Below are 20,250 nucleotides of genomic sequence, written 5' to 3'. Positions count from 1 at the left end.
TATCTGAGTGTGGTTTTGATTTGTATTTCCCTGATAAGGAGCGACGTTGAACATCTTTTCATGTGCCTGTTGGCCATCCGGATGTCTTCTTTAGAGAAGTGTCTATTCATGTTTTCTGCCCATTTTTTCACTGGGTTATTTGTTTTTCGGGTGTGGAGTTTGATGAGCTCTTTATAGATTTTGGATACTAGCCCTTTGTCCGATGTGTCATTTGCAAATATCTTTTCCCATTCCGTTGGTTGAATGGCAGTATTTTTAAGGATGGTAGCAGTGGTGATGAGGCACCGAGGCCTGATTAATTATGCTGATTAATTATGTTGCAGGGTAATTGAATCAGAAACTTCTGCTAATAAAGTGTATACTTCTTTAAAAGTCAGTTTCTTGCAGCTGTCATTATATAAGGCTAACTGTAAGTCCATTGTTAATTGTGGAAATAATATAGTCGGGGGATAAACATTTTGAGGAAAGGTTTTATTCGAGCCTGTTTGCCAAGGTATATGAAAAAAAAAAAAAAAGAAAACTCCTGTCAGTTGATTGATTGTACAGCTTCTGCTCAGGTCATGCTCTCAGGGTTCTTGAGTTCGACACCCCCCATGCCCTGTCGGGGTTTGCTGACAGCAGGAGCCTGCTTTGGATACTCTGTCTCCCTCTCTCTTTGCTCCTCCCCTGCTCCTACGCTCTCCCAAACATAAATAAACATTTAAAAAAATTATCTAATGTTTATTTGTGTTTGAGAGAGACAGAGCATGAGTGGAGGAAGGACAGAGAGAGAATGAGACCCAGAATCTGAAGTAGGCTCCAGGCTCCAGGCTCTGGGCTGTCAGCATAGAGACCGATGCGGGGCTGGAACTCACAAACTGTGAGATCATGACCTGAGCCCAAGTCGGATGCTTAGCCAACTGAGCCACCCAGACGTCCCTAAAAATTTTTTTAAAAAGGAAAACTCCCACATAAATACTTGGAGATTTCAGTTAAAATTCCTCATGTCACTTGTGAAATTTAATGGACACTTTTCTGAGAAATAGTTCAAGATCCAATCCAACTGCCATTTCTCCTAACCCAACCCCCAGCATATGGTTCAGTGGGCAATAAAGAAAGGTTAAGACAATTTCTTCTCTCTCTGAATTTCATTCCCCTTCCTACCAAATTTTTATTTTTGTTGGAGGATTCCAACTAAATTGGAGGCTTACCCTCACCCCCCCCCAGTTTAATATGTATTTCATTATAATGGAAGAAATGCTAACAATCCAGGTAAATTTATGGGTATCACATGCTATTTACATGTGCATGAGCACTCAGAAGACCCACTTTTATAAACTTGACCTTGAACAACATGGGGGTTAGTGGCATGCCCCCCTCACAGTCGAAAATTATTATATAACTTTTGACTTCCTCCAAACTGATCTATTCATAGCTAACTGTTGACTGGAAGAGACGTGAATTTAATTACATTGAAATCAAAGTAGAGATACTTCAAAATACTCTGTCAAGCATAAATAAACAAAAAGTTAAAGAAAGTCTGTGACATTTTCTGAGAGAACAAGTTATTTCAAGGACAGCTCAGTCTACAGAGAGCTACTAGCAGTTTGGTAGCCAGATTGGGTAGGTGGTATTCTGACATTGAGTAATGACTACATACTCATTCAGCAATTTGAAAACTGATATTGTGTGTTAGCAAGAGTAAAGAAAAGGGGAGGGAATCTAAATATTTATTTATATTTGGGATCTTAACACTTTCTAATACCAAATTTAACTTTCTGGTTTTGCCATATTATAGATAGCTTCATTTATTTCTGCTTATGATGATTTTCACGGACTCCAACTACTCTGAAAACTTCAGTATTTAACATTTTTGGTGTGCTTAACTTAGATCTTAAATTTACCACTTTTATCTTAATACTTGCTGAAGAATGTTATTTTCTGTAGAAAAGAAGAAGAAAATTATAATAACTATGACTTATAAACGTGTTTTTATAAGGAAAGTGAAGCTCTAATTTCACATCTGTAGAAGGTATTATGACAGTGTTAGTGTACCCTTTTAGTAGGATTAACTAGCTAACTTAATAGAGTTAACTGAATTTATGACATCTTTAAAGTGATAAAGAAAGTGTTTATCTCCTTAGTTTTGTTTTGCTTAATAGTTAATAAAAATGAAAACACCTATTTTTTTTTTAGTAAGACTTGATGGTTCTTCTCAATTATATATATGATCTACATAGATGTAATTTGGATATGTCTTCTAGAAGCCTAAAGGAAAACCAGGCATTTGTCATTGTTTCCTTTGCAAGGTGCGCACTCTAATTGCTATAGTTAAGGATTTGGAAACTCCATATTGCTGCATGAGCATCTGTGACAAGTGACAGTGTGATTGCCAAAGAGGAAAAGTTTCTATATTTAAAATCCAATTTAGCAAATTGACATTTTCTATTCCTGTTTCTAATATTCTCTTATTCTGACAGATCACTGTTTTAAACAAAACACAAACCACGCATTTATTTGACTGTCATGAAGAATTAAACATGAAAAGGATGAGATGCTGTGGCTATCACTTTTCATTAAACCAGCTGCTGTGGTTTTAAAATGCAAACCAGATCAAAATCAGTACAAACCCTAGCGTTTAACTTATATACTGAATGAACCAGCTTGTTTTGAAAGCACACTTAAAAAAAAAACTTAGAAGAAACTTACACATCCGTCATTTGATTTTTTCACTAGCGCTGTGAGTTAGAAGGATCCAAGAATTTTCTCTATTTTGCTGGTGAGAAAATTGAGACAGAGGCTTAATTGACTTGTATAGTCAGTGCCAGAATAGAGTTCCAGGCTTCTAACTGTGAATGAATGTGTCTGGCTATGGGCTCTAGATCTAGAATGTTATTCCAGGCCTCTGTCCTGGCCCACATTCTAGAATGTAACAGTTATGTGCTCTGTTTGGATCCTATAGGTTTATGAGAACCAATTGTGAAATACTTAAGAATTTTGTAAGCTGCTATAAAAGTATTGATAGCTTGAGATGAACCATAGTGGAAATATTCATACCATGGAAATCGGTAAGCAGTACAGATCAGGATTTAATTTTTCCCCAGAGAACTGGCTGACCTGTACACTATGCATCGCATCCAAGTATAAATTGGAGGAGAACAAACAATAACAGCAACAATAAAAACAGAATACGACAATGTAACATAAATGTAATGTAATTTTGTAAATGCAGTATTTATCTGGGAGAGAGGTCAGTATTTCTTTGTTCCTTAATTTAGAAATTTGCTTCTAAGCTGTGAATAAATATGGACAGGACTGTTGGGAAAGCTTGAATTAAACTTGAGTGTTTTGAGGACCTCTATAAATTCTTAGTTATTCTTCAGGAACTGGGTCAAGTCTCAGCCCTTCCCAAAATTATGGTAGTCGACCTGGCTTTTTCATTTAAAATAGGATTTTAAATTTAAAATGGAGCCTTATACATTGGGACTTATTTGTGTTTCATATGAATTAATTTAAAAAAAAAAATTTTTTTTTAACGTTTATTTATTTTTGGGACAGAGAGACAGAGCATGAACTGGAGAGGGGCAGAGAGAGAGGGAGACACAGAATCAGAAGCAGGCTCCAGGCTCTGAGCCATCAGCCCAGAGCCTGACGCAGGGCTCGAACTCACGGACCGCGAGATCGTGACCTGAGCTGAAGTCGGATGCTTACCCGACTGGGCCACCCAGGCGCCCCCATATGAATTAATTTTATATCCTTAGGAATGCAATGCAGCCTTTCAAAAGTGGGACGTGGACTTTCTTTTTTTTTTCTTTCCTTGAATAAATATTTAATTAACACTTATTCTATGCCTAGTATTGTTCCTGCTGCTTGAGAAACAGCAATCATTAAACAAAAGTCTCTGCCCTTATGCAGCTTATAGTCTAGTGAAGAATCAGTCATTTAGTTAAACAAATGAAAAACTATAACTGTGATACATACTTTGAAAAATTGATTATAGTCTGAGAATGTCTGATAGTGGGCTTTTGTGTCTAGAAGGGAGGTCAGTTAAAGCTTCCCTGAGGGCATTGTGATTGAACTGAGATCTGAAGAATGAGAAAGAATTAATTTGAAGTTACTGATCTTGAATACAATTTCTTTTTGTGGGCTTTCGATGGCTTCCTAATCTGAATTACATTCTCTTTTAATATGCACCTCCATATCACCCTAAACTTTTCCTTTGTAATGGGAACATTCTGTAGTTTCATATTTATTCACTAAGTGACTGTTTTTCCCACTAGCGTGTTGGCCTAGAGTTGGGACCGTTTTGTTCACCTTGGCAGTATCAGCTTTATTGCCTGCCACATAATAGTCACTCAGTAGTTATTAATTCTTCTGCTCCCGTTGCCTTTGTCTTATAATAAAGCTGGGACGTGCCCTACCTACCTCTCAGTTATTGAGAAGACACGGTGATACAATGTCTACAAAAGTCAGAAAAATAAGATAAGACCCAAAATTGTTTAGTGTCACAGAACCTAGGAAGGACCAAGTATTCAGGAGAGAATAGAAATAAATCAGGTGTAGCAGTATTGTCTGGAAGCACAAAGAAAGAAAAGGCCGTTGGATTTAGCAGTAAGGAAGTTTTACTTATTCATCTTGTTGAGGGAATTTGTTCAATTTGTGAAACATATTAAAAATGTTTTCTGAAGTTAAATATCATTTGGTGTTGACTTTAAAAATGGCTTTCTCGTGAGAAGTGGAAGGAATATGTAAGTGGATACCTTCTTGGAAAAAAAAAGGTGTATCCAAGTGTGTATGTATAAGATGTCAAATGTGCTTTGAAGGAAGGGAGAATAGAAGGAAGGGAGAAAGAAGAAAAGTAGATGCAGGAAAAAGTCTGGAGGAAATTGACAGACTGTTAAATGGTTATCTTTAAATGGTAGGGCTCTGGGTGGTATTTTTCCCCTTTGTGCCTTTCTGTATTTTGTACTTCCCTGTATTTCTCAAGTTTTTTAATGTAATGAACCTGTATTACTTTCCTAATGAAACAATACACAAAGTAACATCTAAAACATCATAAAACTGACCTTTGATTATGAGTTTGAGCAGAATGTACAATTAAGCCTATATATGTAGAGGGTTTGGAACTATATTTTAGATTTTTTCTTTTACTCACCTAAATTTGCTTATAATTCTAGTACATAATGTTACATGCCAGTTGAATCTTTTTTTCTGTGTCCCTCTGTACTTCTGGTGCGCGAGCTCTTTGAGGGTGGAGATCTTTATCTTTATATTTCTGCCATCATCCTGGCAGTGACATGTATTTGTTGAATGAATAACTTGAAACTGAAATGTCTTGACCTTTTTATTACCTTTAATCTATGTACCTTTCTTTTTTCAGAACAGAGGAGTGAAAACCACAATGAATGGTCATATTTCTAATCATCCCAGTGGCTTTGGAATGTATCCATCTCAAATGAAGTAGGTTGGAAGATTTATATTTAATTTGTTGGGGTTCTTTTTGGATTTGATTTGGTGGCTTTGTTTTATGTTTCTAATGAAAGGACTAGCTAGCTCCACTTATTTATGTAGTTTATTCCTCATTAATATTTAATCTCTTTCTAATACTAAGGTATGATAGTATTAAAAGTTTACTGTGTCTAGTAAGAAAAATGGTAAAGTAACATCAACCTCAATGACAGTGATCAAATAGAAGACATTTTGTTTTAGGTATTTTATGTATTATTGTTTTCCATAGTTAAACATGTTCTTTGCTTCAGAGCTTTCAGTTTCTCTGGAGCATTCTACTATTTTGACTTATAAAGTATTGGCATTTGAGGAGAATTAAAGGTCTCTTAGTCCAATCAGTCAGAATACTTATCACTACGTAAACCAAATAAAAAGACCAGACAAGCAAACAGAACTATCCCTGTGGCTTCAGGTATAATTTGAAATCACAACCCTGGCTTAAGTTGCCATCCCCTTATATATATCATGGTTCATGTTGTTGTTATTTTCTACTGGCCATTGTGGTATATAGTCATTTTTCAGAATTCACAGGTTACGTACTTTGTAAAGAGTTATACTTCATCTTTTCTCTGTAAAGATTATTGCAAATCTCTTTATAATTGGCCAGTAAGAGGCACCAGGTGAGTATTGTCAGGTGCCATGTTTACCTTGTCCATCAGTTATGCAAGCCAGAAAGTCTGACCACATTCTCAATTTTCCTCTTTCTTCTTACAACAAATATCCATTTAATCGTGAATTTATAACATTTTCTTCTATTAGGGAACTCTTATTTCTGTCCCTTTCTTCTTTCTATTCTAGCCCTACTTAAGGCCCTTTTGCCTACCGTAATTTTTGCAGCACCCTCTACGTGGTTACCTTGCCATTAGTTCTGGGATTATTTTCTTTGAAAACGTTTTTGATCATGTCACTTCCCTGTATTAATATACATACTCCATCTAGAGAATAAAAACTTAATTCTTATTTCTTAAGCCCTCTATCTGCCTTCTGTATGTCTGAAGCCACTCCTCTCTTCTATGCATACCCCACTAGATACGATTTTTTTTTTTTCCCTTGGACACCAGGCTCATCTTTGAGCCAATTCCGCATGCCTTTTCCTCACTTAATTCTCCACCCATCTGTAGAGCTTCTTTCCAAACTTTTGTATTCTGCTGAAATGCCAACTTGGCGGTAAAGTGTTTTTGGGCATCCTGATGAAATCTATTAGTGTTATCCAGATGTTACATTCTGTTGTAACTGTTTTACTTGTTCTATTAGCTGAACCCTGTTCCCTGCCATTATCCTTATTCTTCTAGATTTTAGGGTTTAATAAATGTTTACTGAATGAATTTTAAAAATTCAAATAATATGTTTACTTCACCTAACATATTAGTAACAGGAGGCTAGAAATAGGGCAAAGCTGGTCAAATTTAATGATAATGTGTTATTTTGCATTTTAAATTTTTATGAAAATAATGTCTGTTCCATTATAAATTGAGTCATTTAGTACTTTTTATAACTGGATCACTGCTCACAACTCGATTTAGTATGGCACTCTTAAACTCTTCTAAGATAGTTTCAACCTTATTGAATCTTCTTGGCTAAGGTTTTGCCTTCAAGTTTAAGACGTGGCTATGATTTACATCTACCTCAGTCTACATCAGGGTAGTGTCGTTCATGTTCTGTTTCTTGACCAGAGCAGGATCTGGCTCATTTTGACGCCTAGGTATCATTAACTCTGTATGTTTTTAAAAAACTCATGGTGATTATGGTACCTTGGAATTTTTATTTGTCGTTTTGAATTTTTATTGCTTGCTTACTTTGGACTTTAACCCTGCACCATGACCATTTTTTATTACAGTGGCTACGGATCATCACCCACCTTTTCCCAAATGGACAGAGAACACGGTTCAAGAACAAGTGCAAAGGCCCTGTATGGTATGTTTGTTTATTTGATGAGGTATAATTCTATTTCCAACCACATTTCACAAACGAGGTTTTCGAAGTTATAATTTGAATCCATGCCTCGTTTATATTAATTGGAGTGAAGTAGTGAGAGATACGGATTGTTTAAAAAAGAGTTTTTATAAAAGCTACTAAAGCTGTGACTTCTGCTTACTGTCATATAATTTAAAGCCACAGGCAAAATGTATTATAGTGTTTTCTAAGGAGTCTTTTATATGGCATCAGTGCCTTAGGTGGATTTCCTGGCCAATTATTTGTGATATGATTGTTGATCTTCATGACTGATCCATTTGATTGTAGGCTGACAGTTGACAGAGGACTTCTTCCTTATAGCTCTTGAACTTTTGGGTAGCACTATAGTATGAGGAACAGTCCTTACATTATTTCTCTCTGCACTACAAAACCAGCAGGCTTTCTCCCTGATTCTTCTTTAACTTCCCTTGTCCTCTCTAGATTGTCTCATATGTAAATAATATATTTTTTAACTTAGGTATAAAATAGAAGTCATTACTAAGAAGAAATTGAAGACTCCTGACATATACTACATGTGTTTAGGAATGCATTGTTTTCACAGGGTCTGTCTGGGCTTTTATTATTGTACAATAAAGAATAAGAACAGTATTATGTCCTAGTAGTTGTGAATAGTAGATCCAGAGAATATATTCAACAAATATGTATTTTATAATTAATATGTGCTCAGAACAGAGCTAGTAATATATGGTTCTTGACTTTAAGGGACTTGCAGTCTAGACAATGACTTGAAAGAACTGAAAAAGAAGGGTTTTTATGCCTTTTTGGTTTTTGCAAAAATAAAATAATGAATTCCTTCAGTCTTTTATTTCTAGGTAGGTAGTCTAGGTACTTCTGTGAGCCAGGCCAAGGTCTTCATAGTGTCTGTTTCCATGAACATTCAGTCATTCCAAAGATGAATAGGACACATATTCATTATGCATTATTTTGGTGAGGTTAGGTTAGTAAATGCATCATTATAATAAAGAGCTAAATAAGCTTGGATGGCAGCATGTGAGGTGCAGTGGGGGTGGTCACTTCTACATGGGTAGGGGCGGTAGTCAGAAGAGATTTCATAGAAGACTTGAGCCTTGAGCTAAAGTCTGAAATGTAAGTAGTATGCTCCAGGCGTTTGGGAGGCTGGAGAGTAACATAAACAGCAGTAGGAGTCCTTTATAAACTCGACTGTAAGTTCTGTGAAATTGGGCCATATCTGCCTTGTTTACTTTGGGATTCCCTAAGCATAGCACAGGGGCTGATGTATAATTTACGCTCAGTAAAATACTGGCAGAATGAATGTAATGAATGTATGAACTGCGAACAGTTTGGTCTTAGCTGGAGGGTGCAAGGTGTTACATTGGGAAATAAGATTAGAAAAATAAACATGGGCCACAGTAGGAACAATCATACTAAGGAAGTTGAGCATTGTTTATGGGGAATGACTAGTCACTGAACTTTTTTAGTCAGAGGAAAAATAGTTCTGTTGTCTTGGGTCACTCTCATAGCAGTATTGAGGATGGATATGATGAGTATGGATGGAAACAGGTTAAGTCAGACGTCTAAACAATAGCCTTGAGACTTTTGTTAAGGAGAAAGAGTATTATTGATCATCTCACAAATACTGTAGATCCAAAAGTCTGTTCTCAGCTAAGGAAGGGATAAGGGATAAAAAAGTGGAATTTACCTCAAATTTTAATGTTTATTTTGTATTAGGAGCACCTTCATAAAAGTGTAGATCTGGGGATTGAAAATCTTCAGGTTTAATCAGTGAATTTCTGTGAATCAAGAATTTCTGTGTTTTACATATAGAGAAAGCTGAGGCTCCTTTCTAAGGTGAGGTGATTGTCAAAGTCACATAACTTTAAAAATCTTGATTGTGAGAATATGTGACAACTTTGAGTAGTGTGACAAAAATGAACAGTGTATAGGTAAAACAGAGGACATAAAGAGAGGGAAAGAATGGAGGAAATCCAAGAGTCAAAGAAGAAAGAAGACTTAGCAAATGTGTTTGGCTTAGAAGTAAGCAGGTTTTAAGTTTCTTGAAATTACAGATGATGTTTCATTCCTCCTGTTATCTAATCCTCACTCCTCCCTCCCAAAAGGGGCTCTCAGTCCAATGCCCATGGAATGAATGGAATGAATGACAGGGAAGAAATATGTTCAGATTTTGAACAATCTTTTTCAGTAAATAAGTTGGAGTTCCAGCTGTAGTTAGTTAATATAGAATGGTTAGCCTCCCAGTTTCAACTTTTTTTTTTTAATGGGAGGTGGTAAAGGAGAGGTTTGTAATGTAGTTTGTCACAATGTATGCATTTTCTTAACAATTTTTCTTTGCACAATGGTTAAACCAGTTGAGTAAATCAAGAGTTCATTTCTTTTGTGGATGGTACACGAACTTCTTTGGGGTATGACGATACTATTTAGTGCACTGGAACATGAGTCTTACAGTAACGACCATTGTTTTTCATACACCAGCCACAGGTTAGATACTGCATCTAGAGTTTCATGCAGCTTGTCTTTCTCATGAGAACACTTTTCAGATCTGACACCATAATGTGCCTCCTAGACTGATTCAGTAACTCAGGAACTTCTGTCTCAAGAGAGGCATCGTGGGTTTTGGAGGCCAAGCACTTTGGGGCTGAATCATGGCATTTCTACCAAAGCACTGCCAGTTTGAGCAGATGATTTTACCTGTTGGCCCCCGTTTCTTCATCTATAAAATAGAAATGATAATAATATTGTGGTAATAAGTTTATATGAGGAAACAGAAGTAACGAGTCTGTCATGGCATTGAGGGGGAATGTAGGAGAGTTATTTTTTGTCCTGTGTCCTGGGTGCTCAGATTAATCAAGGCCCTCAAATTTGATGTTTTGATGTCATACATACAGTATATAATTACAGTGAAACTTGGACAGGATCAAGTGGTAATCTTCATCATATTTTTTAAGCTTATATTCCAGATATTACCAGAAATATTTTTTATAAATCCTGTAAGTATATTGTCAATTATAGAATTATGATGATAAATTTTGATTCTTTTGGATATGTGTAATTTTATTCAAGGAAAGTAGTAAAAATATACTGCAGTGTAATATCCCTGTTTTGCTATTTCTTCATTGTGATATAAGAAATTTCAGAGCCAGTATGTGAGAAGCTCTGCATCACTAAAGTCCCTGACAACGTAAATAAACAGAAAATAAATATTAATTTCATTCTCCTCCACATACCGCATGACGGTAACATTTCATTTGGCTAGTGTTAATCAGGGAATTGAAAATTTTGTAGATATGTACAGTTTGTAGTTAGCCTGCTTGTCAAAGTCTTTAAGCACTAAAATTTAATATCATTTTTAAGGGACGTACTTATAAAATATATTAAACATTCCCTTCTATCAGGGTGTGGTGCCTGTAATCTCTTGTCTATGATTCAGAGGGTCATCAGTGCACACTAGCTTGTGTACTGTCGTGTGTTCAGAAGCTCTATTCTTTATCTTTACGCCAAATCATTCAAAATCGTTTCCCTTTTGAATATCTGTGGCTGCTTTTTCTGTGCGTCTGTGTCCCATACCCGTCACTTTTCCCTGTTGTTAATGTGCCTTCTTCTAACATTGCTTCTGATATGTATGGGCTGATCAGCTAGATAGAATATCTTTAGTAGAGTAAGTAGATTCTGAGTGGGGAGTTGAGAGTCTTGTTAAAGTCTACATATTAAAATGTGCAAGTTTTGATGTGTCGACGTTGTGACATCTCTCCGCCCTTCAGAGGACTTCTTTAAGTGTGGGCTCTGCTGTGTTCTGAATAGCTGAACTTCCTAGAAAAGTAACTTCTCTTTAAGTTAGATATTGCTGAATTTGTAATATAGCCATTTATAATAATCAGGTATTTAAAGTCATCCTCTATCCAGAAAAACTCAAGTTTCACAGAATCATCAGTTAGCAATATTTTGTTGTCATTACCAACATGTATAGTAATTTTAAGATTTGTATTGTTGCAGTCCAAGTAGTACTGGATAAGTATGGTAGACGGGCACCCTCTTAAGTCTCATTCTAGCCTTCAGTGTGAACTTTTTTGCAAAGATAGCAAGGAGGAAAATATATTTGTGTTTTTCCTATTTTTCTTTTTTCTTCTCCAGGAGGTACTGGTAAGAATTGAATGTAAGTAGTCTGTAAAGCATATGGCTTCTGTATAATTGACTTTACTGTAAACTTTTCTGTATCTTTGCATAGCACTTGCCTTCTCTTTCTCATAGCAAGATTTCTGAATATAGCACTTGTCTTAATAGATATATACCCCATATGTTTTACTTTTTGTACCTATCTTTCTTCTCTTCCTGTCCCTTTCTAGGAGTTAGTCTCTTTGTGTAACTGTCACAGTTGAAGCCCAAGCAATCTCTTACACATTCAGGTGGCATTCACGAATTAAAGCCCATTTCTCTTTTCTCCACATGCATCACTTACAGCGTGTATTTTACTTGGAGAAAACATTTAAATATTCTTTTTTAAGAACGATTTTCTTTTAATTCTTATGAAGCACATGGCTCAGGATTATATATTATCAGGAAGTTGGGCAATTAAGAGTCAAAATTCAGTTCCGTAGAGCGTGCTGGTGCTTCACCTTATCTGAAAATTTTAAACTTCTTTTCTCCTCATGGGACAAACCAGGAAAATTCATTCTTAAATAATGCAGTTTTATGAAAATGACCTTTTTTTGTTTTTAGTTACTTTTTTTTTAATGTTTATTTATTTTTGAGAGAGATGGACAGAGCGCGAGTAGGGGAAGGGACAGAGAGAGAGGGAGACGCAGAATCTGAAGCAGGCTCCAGGCTGTCAGCACAGAGCGCAACGTGGGGCTCGAACCCACAAACCGTGAGATCATGACCTGACCCGAAGTCGGATGCTTACCCGACTGAGCCACCCAGGCGCCCCACTCAGCAGCTGCTTTTATGTTACATTTTTTTTCTTTTTAATTGCAAAATCCTTACTTTCTAAGATATGCTTTATTTTTGGAAAAAGAAAATAAAATTTTCTGGATATTAGCTCTTATAAATTTTGCTGTGTATATAAACAGCAATACAGACAAAAGGGAATTGCATTTAAATATTCAGACCTGCATGTTGTTATAGTTGCCATTGTACTAATTGAAGAGTTAAATGAAACCTACCTGTTTTTTTTTTTTTTTTAATTGAGACTTGTAGTTTTAGGCTCATAGCAAAATTGAGTGGAAGATACAGAGATTTCCTATCTATCATCCCGCATATGCATAGCCCTCCACTGTCAACAGCCCCCACCAGAGTGGTGCGTTTGTTACTATTGATGAACCTGTATTATTTATTTATTTAAAAAAAAGATTTTTTTAACGTTTATTTATTTTTGAGACAGAGAGAGACAGAGCATGAACCGGGGAGGGTCAGAGAGAGAGGGAGACACAGAATCTGAAACAGGCTCCAGGCTCTGAGCTGTCAGCACAGATCCCGAGGCGGGGCTCAAACTCACGGACCGCGAGATCATGACCTGAGCCGAAGTCGGTCGCCCAACCGACTGAGCCACCCAGGCGCCCCTTGATGAACTTATATTAATATATCCTAATCACTCAATGTCTTATGAAACCTGAATTTAATGTTCCTGATCTGCAAGTTGATTATCACATAATAGCTTGATAATGCTAAAAAAATCTGTAAAAGCATATCAACTCAATAATGCTAAAAAAAAGCCTGTAAAGAATTTTTATCATTGGTCACTGAATTCACCTAATTCTGTTTCTGTGGGTTTGTATGTTCTGTTCTGCGGTGTAAAAGCAAGTGAGAAAAGCAGTAAAACCACAACCATTGGTACTACAATCAAGTAGTTTATTCCTAGCTTTAATTGATTCAGATTGAGAAAGTTAAGGAGACAGAAACCAAGGCTTTTATATTGGGAGTTGAGCAGCCTATAATGTGAGAAACCCAAAACTCTGCTGCCAGATTTATTCAGTTATTATTTAATGTACTATTTGGCTGTGCTTTACACTCTTAATTAGGAAAGAAAAGTTTTCAACCTAAAGAGGTAACATGTAGTAGATGAGTTGGCCTTTGTACAGATTTTGGAACAATCTTGGCTGTCCATTAGAATTGCCATTTATAAATCCCAGTGCCTAAATTGCACCCTAGACCAGCTACGTTAGAATCTCTAGCAAGTAGAACCCAGGCATTATTTTTCAAAGTTCATTCTAGTGTGCAGCCAGGGATGAAAACCACTGTTAAAGTGGGGAACATCATTAGAGGCTTTATCTGGAGTATCATTGAGACTTTATTTAGACTTCTCATACTTTTTTAAGGCTTTTGGTGAGCTTTTCAGCTTAGGAGCATGATTACTATTTACGACTGTATTTGAGAGTACATATGATTCTCATAAAGAAAGAAATGTACCATAATTGCCTCTTAGGAACCTTCTTTCAGAATTTCCTATTAAAATGTTAATATTAACCTTTATTTATTCATCGACTTAAATCATTGGAACTACTAGTTTGTTTATAAATCCGTTTCGTGGCATTTATATATTTTTAGGGTCTTTAAAAGGTAATTTCTTACAACACATACATCTTATTTATTGTGTAGCATTGGAGAGAAAGCAGTTTAAGAATTTCTAAAATGGATTTTTCATGTGGAATATTCGAAATAACATCTATCTTCCAGGCAATCAGAGTGATCAAGTTAATGTCATGTTTTTTGTTTTTGTTTTTACAAATATCGAATAGTCCGTGTTTTTTTATTGTACTTATAAAATAAGCTTCTATGGGATTAAAAAACTATATTAGAAAATTAGGGAGAACAAATTCTTACTACTTCATAATGAGAAACTTGAATTACAAAACACGCCATTGGGCTTCACTTATCTGAAAGACTCAGTGAAGCATTTGAATGTCCTGGGGTTGCCATATCACAACTGGATACCATGGCAACCATTGCCATTTCTTTTGCTGTCTAGGTCAGACCACAGGAAACAGAACCACCTTCATGTTCTGAGTCTGCCATAGAGAGTTGTGCTAGAAAATGATAAACTAGTGATTCTGAAATAGTGATTCTTTCTTTCTTTCTTTCTTTCTTTCTTTCTTTCTTTCTTTCTTAAATATAATTTATTATCAAGTTGGCTAACATACAGTATATACAGTGTGCTCTTGGTTTTGGGGGTAGATTCCCATGATTCATCACTTAACATACAACACTATTTAGAAATAGTAATTATTTCTGGGGCACCTGGGTGGCGCAGTTGGTTAAGCGTCCAACTTTGGCTCAGGTCATGATCTCACGGTTTGTGGGTTCGAGCCCCACATCGAGCTCTGTGCTGGAGCCTGGAACTGAGCCTCCAGCTCAGAGCCTGGAGCCTGCTTCGGATTCTGTCTCCCTTTCTCTCTGCTGCTCCCCACTCACACTGTCTCTGTGTCTCTCAAAAATAAATAAACATTAAAAAACATTTTTTAGTTAAAAAAAAAGAAATAGTAATTATTTCTAAAAGTGCTTTTGTCAGAAATGTTCCTCAGTTACATATTGTATTTCAGTGGTTCTCCTGAGAACAGTTATCTATTTGTTAATATCTCACCTTGATTAATTCTCAGCTAAGAATCAGAAGAATCATGGTTGTTTTCTTGATAAGTAGACTACAGTCATGTACGTGAAGCTTATGTTTTGTATACTGGAGTAGAAAATTTAAGGTGAAACCAGATCTTTCTTTTTGATCACATTGTTTTGGTAGGAACGGATGGATCATACTTCTTCAGGTCATCATCCAAACAAAAAAAGAAAGGTAGCAGATACTGAATTTTGTAGTGTGTCTGTTTCTATTAAGTAACTTTAATGCTGCAAAAACAAAAATAGAGTATACCAGAATAATATCAGACTGATGTAATATAAAGGACATAGGTATTTTTCATCTCAGTTTCAGATAAATATAAATGAAAAGATAATTACTTTCATTTATATTATGAAATAAGAATTTATCAAAGTTTTAAAAAATTCTGTTAACATTCTTGATCTGTATATTTGCTTTATATTTTGTACTTGGTTTGAGTTCATGTTCAGCAGAACTTTTCAACCTCTGAAGTTGTAGGAAGGTCTAGAGGTTTCATATCAACTGAAAGAAACATATTTATATTTGAAAAACAATTAGATATCAGGAAAGTTAAGGTGTGTGCGTGCGTGTGTGTGGATATTAGTACTGTAGGAGTTTTGAGGTTTGATCTTATTTAACCCTTTTATTTTACAATAAGAGTGCTGAGGTCCAGAGCTAAGCACCTTGCTCAAATTTAGTGTCCTGCTTAGTGATGGAGCCAAAGCTAGAGTCAATAATCTCCTGGTTCCTAGTTAGGGTTCTTTTTCATCATAGCATTCTGCTTTAGGAAAAATAGGGCAACTCTGAATTTACAAATAAACAAGTTCCTTGATTAGAAAGTAACATGTACAAAATATTTTGTATTTTGGTTTTGCAGCATTATACAAAAGAAAATAAAGGTTTATTTTTGCTTTTTAAATAGTGTGGTGTGGTGACTTTCCACCTGACTTTCTTGTATTTTCTAACAGCTGATATCTACAGTTTTGAGCATCATGTTTGTTTGTTCTGTAGCTGTGTGGAGACTGTTAAAGTTTAATGGCACTCGGTATGATTGAGTCATGTTTTGAATCTCCTCTGACACTCTCCATAGTTTGGATGTTGTGAAAGGAGATGTTCCTTGTCGTGGCCATTATTTTGATAATATAGTCTAACTCACAGAATACAGTATCTGTGACAGTATTTGCAATTCTGTTGTGTTCTCAACACATTAAAAAATGAGAGTTATAAGCCAGTTTTCATCTTTTTTTGCCAAACAGTAGGTATCTGATTAATAAAGCCCTTAATTAAATAACTCTTTTTAAATAAGCTTTCTGGTGGCTTATTCATTTAATGTGAATAATGAGTGTTTTCAGATACACCACACAACAGTGACTTGTCAGCTGCTATACTTATACGTGAGCTAGACTGGTTTTAGAGATGGCCACAAGGCCCTGGTACACAAGCTTTAGCCTCTTAGTGGGTACATAATGGCTTTTTCAACTTCTCTCTCAGAGCAAAGGAAGAGTTATGCCCGGGACAGTGTCAGCAGCGTGTCCGACACATCCCAATACCGTGTTGAGGTAAGATGTTTTGACGTTTGCTAAAATGTAGAATGAAACTTGAGGGACATAAAAATTTGGTAGTAAAATCAGAATTATGTTTTATTGTATTCCTATGATGTACTATGAATTGTGTTCACCTTTTTTCTTTTAGAGTTTTGCAAAATTTAGATGTAAAATATCAAAGTATCTTGTTAGTCTGGGGTCTATTTTCATAGAGAGTGAATTAAAATAACTACTCATTTATTATTGCCAGCCTTATTTTGGTTAAAAACAGGACAAAGGCTTCTATTTTATATTATAGAATCTTGAACTTATGCCTTTGTTGGTTTCACAGAGTGGTTTGGTTTTATTTTTAATTTTACCTAAAGTCGTTAGTAGTCCTATTTAAACAGTGGTTTCTTATTAGTTTCCTGTGTTGTTATCTGTTAAGCTATATTTGCTCTTGAGTGGAATCTATTTAATGACTTTTGTTTGTAATAGAAAATATTTAAGTAGGGAGTAAATTTTAAATTGCTCTTATTTTCAGTTTTCTACCCATAGCAAGCATGCTTAATTAGATTTAAAGTTTTATTTAAGGGCATGTGTGAGTGGCTCAGTTGGTTAAGTCTTCTACTCTCAATCTCGGCTCAGGTCATGATTTCACAGTTCGTGGGATCTAGCCCTGTATCAGGCTCTGTGCTGACAGCCTGGAGCCTGCTTGGGATTCTCTCTCCCTCTGTCTCTGCCCCTCCCTCCCTCCCTCCCTCTCTCTCTCCCTCCCTCCCTCCCTCCCTCCCTTTCTCCTCCCCCTCTGCCTCCGCCTCCGCCGTCTTCTTCTTCTTCTTCTTCTTCTTCTTCTTCTTCTTCTTCTCTCTCATTCTCTCTCTCTCTCTCTCAAAAATAAATAAACGTTAAAATTTTGTTTCAGTTCAATCAAGACTTTGACAGTTGTTATAGTAGTAGTCAACTACTTCTCTCATTTATCAATGTCTGTAGTTTTCCACCTGCAGTGTAGCTTTCCTGCTGGTATTCAGCACTTAAGTAACCAAAATGAAATAAAATGGGAGGGATTGGTTTTAAGAGAATGTTATTTAAGCTGTTTAGAATTTATGTTATGTTTATGTAGCTTGACATGGCTCAGTATTAAGCAGATTTAGGTATTTTATGACTCAAGGCACTGTTGCCTCTATTCAACAAAACCTGGCTTGACTTCATTATCTCAGTAAGATAGCCATGAAGTTGTAGGTGCTTTGTGTTGGTTCCTCACCACTCTACTCACCAACTTCAATGAGGTTACCATTGCTTTCTTTTGGAAAACGTGTACTAAGAGACTGTGAGTGTTATATATATTTTTCCTTTTTGTCAATCATAAGCACTTGACTACCTTTGTTCTGGATCGGAAAGATGCAATGATAACTGTGGATGATGGAATAAGGAAGTTGAAATTGCTTGATGCCAAGGGCAAAGTGTGGACTCAAGATATGATTCTTCAAGTGGATGACAGAGCTGTGAGCCTGATTGACTTAGAATCAAAGGTAAGTTTGTAAAATTTGGACTATTTTACTTGTAAGAAAGTTCCACAGGTATTTACATTTACAAGCAGGTCATACTGTATAAAAGTGGATGAAAGTTGGATAAAATAAAATATTTTGTCAGTGATTTGAAAGAAGAAATATAATACTGCATACACATCATGCACAAAAAAATTAGTTCCTGAAACTAAAGATCAGGGATCCCTGTTCTGTTGTTTTATTTAAACCACAAACGATGAGATGAAGGAAGTGGCAAAAACAATTCAGAGCACTGAAGCAAGGCCCCCACTGGGCCTTTATGACATCTATCAATTACTTGCTAGGCCAAACCATATGCCAGGAAACGAGTGACCTGGGATGAAGAGGTGTGTCTGTGTGTACGTATTCCCTTCTCCCCAGCCATGTAGCAGGCACCTTTATTTTGCACTAGGCTGGCGGGTAAGATGCTGGAGCTCCTGAAACAGCACTTTTCTGAGCCCCATCATTTAAGAAGCACTTGAGTTGTGAAGGTAAAGAATCCAACTGTTGTAATCATTTTAGCGTATTCTGTCTGATGGGTCTTGGAGTACAATTTGCCCTTTCTTTCACCAGTCACATCCATCGTACCCTGTGAGAAAATAGCAACTGAGTGCCTCTCCGATCCTCATGGTTTCAAGTAATTCTAGGGAAGGGATATTATTTAATTAACTTTTGCAAAGAAAGAAAATTTGTTATTTCCCTGGTACTCTGAGAAATTGCATTTTATTCTGATGGAGCCAGTATTTCTTGTTTTGCCTTCGCTGGATGTCAGGGAATCAGAATTTAGAATGAATCTATGGTGTGATATATGTGTATATGTGCCGCCTGTAATAAAAGTTGATGCTTTTTATTTTTACTTTTATTAATTTATTTTTATTTATCGGAGATATTGTATTTTCTTTACTTAAAAAAATCACTGTTTCTCCCATCATGACCCACTTACTATTTGTATAAAGGCATTAGTCTAACAATAGACACTTTAAATTTATCTCATGAAATTCAGAATTCTGATTGTGAACAGAAAGTTCATTTGTTTAAGAAATAATTATGTAATCTATCAGTATTTTATTTAGTGGGCTATTTATAGGTTAAAGAGTATTCACTTTTATACTACCGAACATCTTAATCACTTTGAAGAATATATGTTTTTAGTGAGATCCTTTTGGCCCAGCTGTTTGATATTTTGGGCTGGAATAAATAAATATAGATATTTTTAATCTTTTCATCTGAGAGATTCATTGAAATAAAAAAATGTACAAATGATGTATTATTTGTAGCCCCCCCACATTTATGGTCACAGAAGATAGAGACTTCTGTGTATGACTGAGTATTACTGTTCAATGTTCAAGTAAAAAAAAATTCTGACACTATATAGCCAGAGGGGGAAAAATACCATGTAAGATGGGGAATAATCTTGGAAAGAGGCCTCAGTTTACTTCTTTTTCTCTTAAAGGCATCATCTCCACTCCATAACCTAAGGAAGTCAGTATTACCAAGTTCAGTATTTCTTCTGTTTATTAAGAAGATAACTGCATTCCTCTGCTAAATATTTCCTTTTTATTGCTTTTTCTCCCACTCGCCTTCTGGCCCCACCTTGTTTTCTGCTGTCACCTTGTATCTACTCATCCTCTCCATCCTAGGTGTTTACTCGTATTCACTGTCAGTATGATTTACACACTTTAAAAATGATGTGTACAGTGCCAAGAGCTCTTTGTGGAATCGATTATATTTATACAATAAAAATTAAGACAAGTTTGTTTTTACTTTGTTTATAGAATGAACTAGAGAATTTTCCTTTAAACACAATCCAGCACTGCCAAGCTGTGATGCATTCCTGTAACTATGATTCAGTTCTTGCCCTGGTGTGCAAAGAGCCAACTCAGAACAAGCCAGATCTTCATCTTTTCCAATGTGATGAGATTAAGGTAAATGAATGGTGTATTTTTTTTTTCCCCTCTGAGTAGATGTTCTGACAGCTTTTGGATTATCTACTGCAGTCATATGAGTGGTGGATTTTTAGTTTCTTAGGATTTTGTAAGGAAAACAAATACCTTAGTATGTTCCTGAGGGCTTCCAGGAAATAAAGAAGAGATAGAGTGGTATTAAAAGAAAGAAAGAAAGAAAGAAAGAAAGAAAGAAAGAAAGAAAGAAAGAAAGAAAG

The 20,250-nt window shown here is 35.9% G+C and overlaps 1 protein-coding gene across 5 annotated transcripts in view; it reads left to right on the top strand.

Moving 5' to 3' along the window:
- The window catches only part of EPS8 (epidermal growth factor receptor pathway substrate 8), a 192,127-nt gene that overhangs the window by 116,024 nt on the left and 55,853 nt on the right, over positions 1 to 20,250 (top strand). For all 5 annotated transcript variants that reach the window (XM_049625139.1, XM_049625142.1, XM_049625138.1 and 2 more), the window contains 5 exons: positions 5,360 to 5,439; positions 7,325 to 7,401; positions 16,511 to 16,578; positions 17,913 to 18,074; positions 19,865 to 20,014. In XM_049625139.1, the coding sequence (XP_049481096.1) occupies positions 5,381 to 5,439; positions 7,325 to 7,401; positions 16,511 to 16,578; positions 17,913 to 18,074; positions 19,865 to 20,014 (516 nt within the window). In that variant the 5' untranslated portion in view covers positions 5,360 to 5,380. The remainder of the gene's footprint in view (positions 1 to 5,359; positions 5,440 to 7,324; positions 7,402 to 16,510; positions 16,579 to 17,912; positions 18,075 to 19,864; positions 20,015 to 20,250) is intronic.

Source organism: Panthera uncia, chromosome B4, assembly GCF_023721935.1.
Source record: "Panthera uncia isolate 11264 chromosome B4, Puncia_PCG_1.0, whole genome shotgun sequence".
Taxonomy (NCBI): domain Eukaryota; kingdom Metazoa; phylum Chordata; class Mammalia; order Carnivora; family Felidae; genus Panthera; species Panthera uncia.
This window is presented reverse-complemented; position numbering and strand designations above follow the sequence as displayed.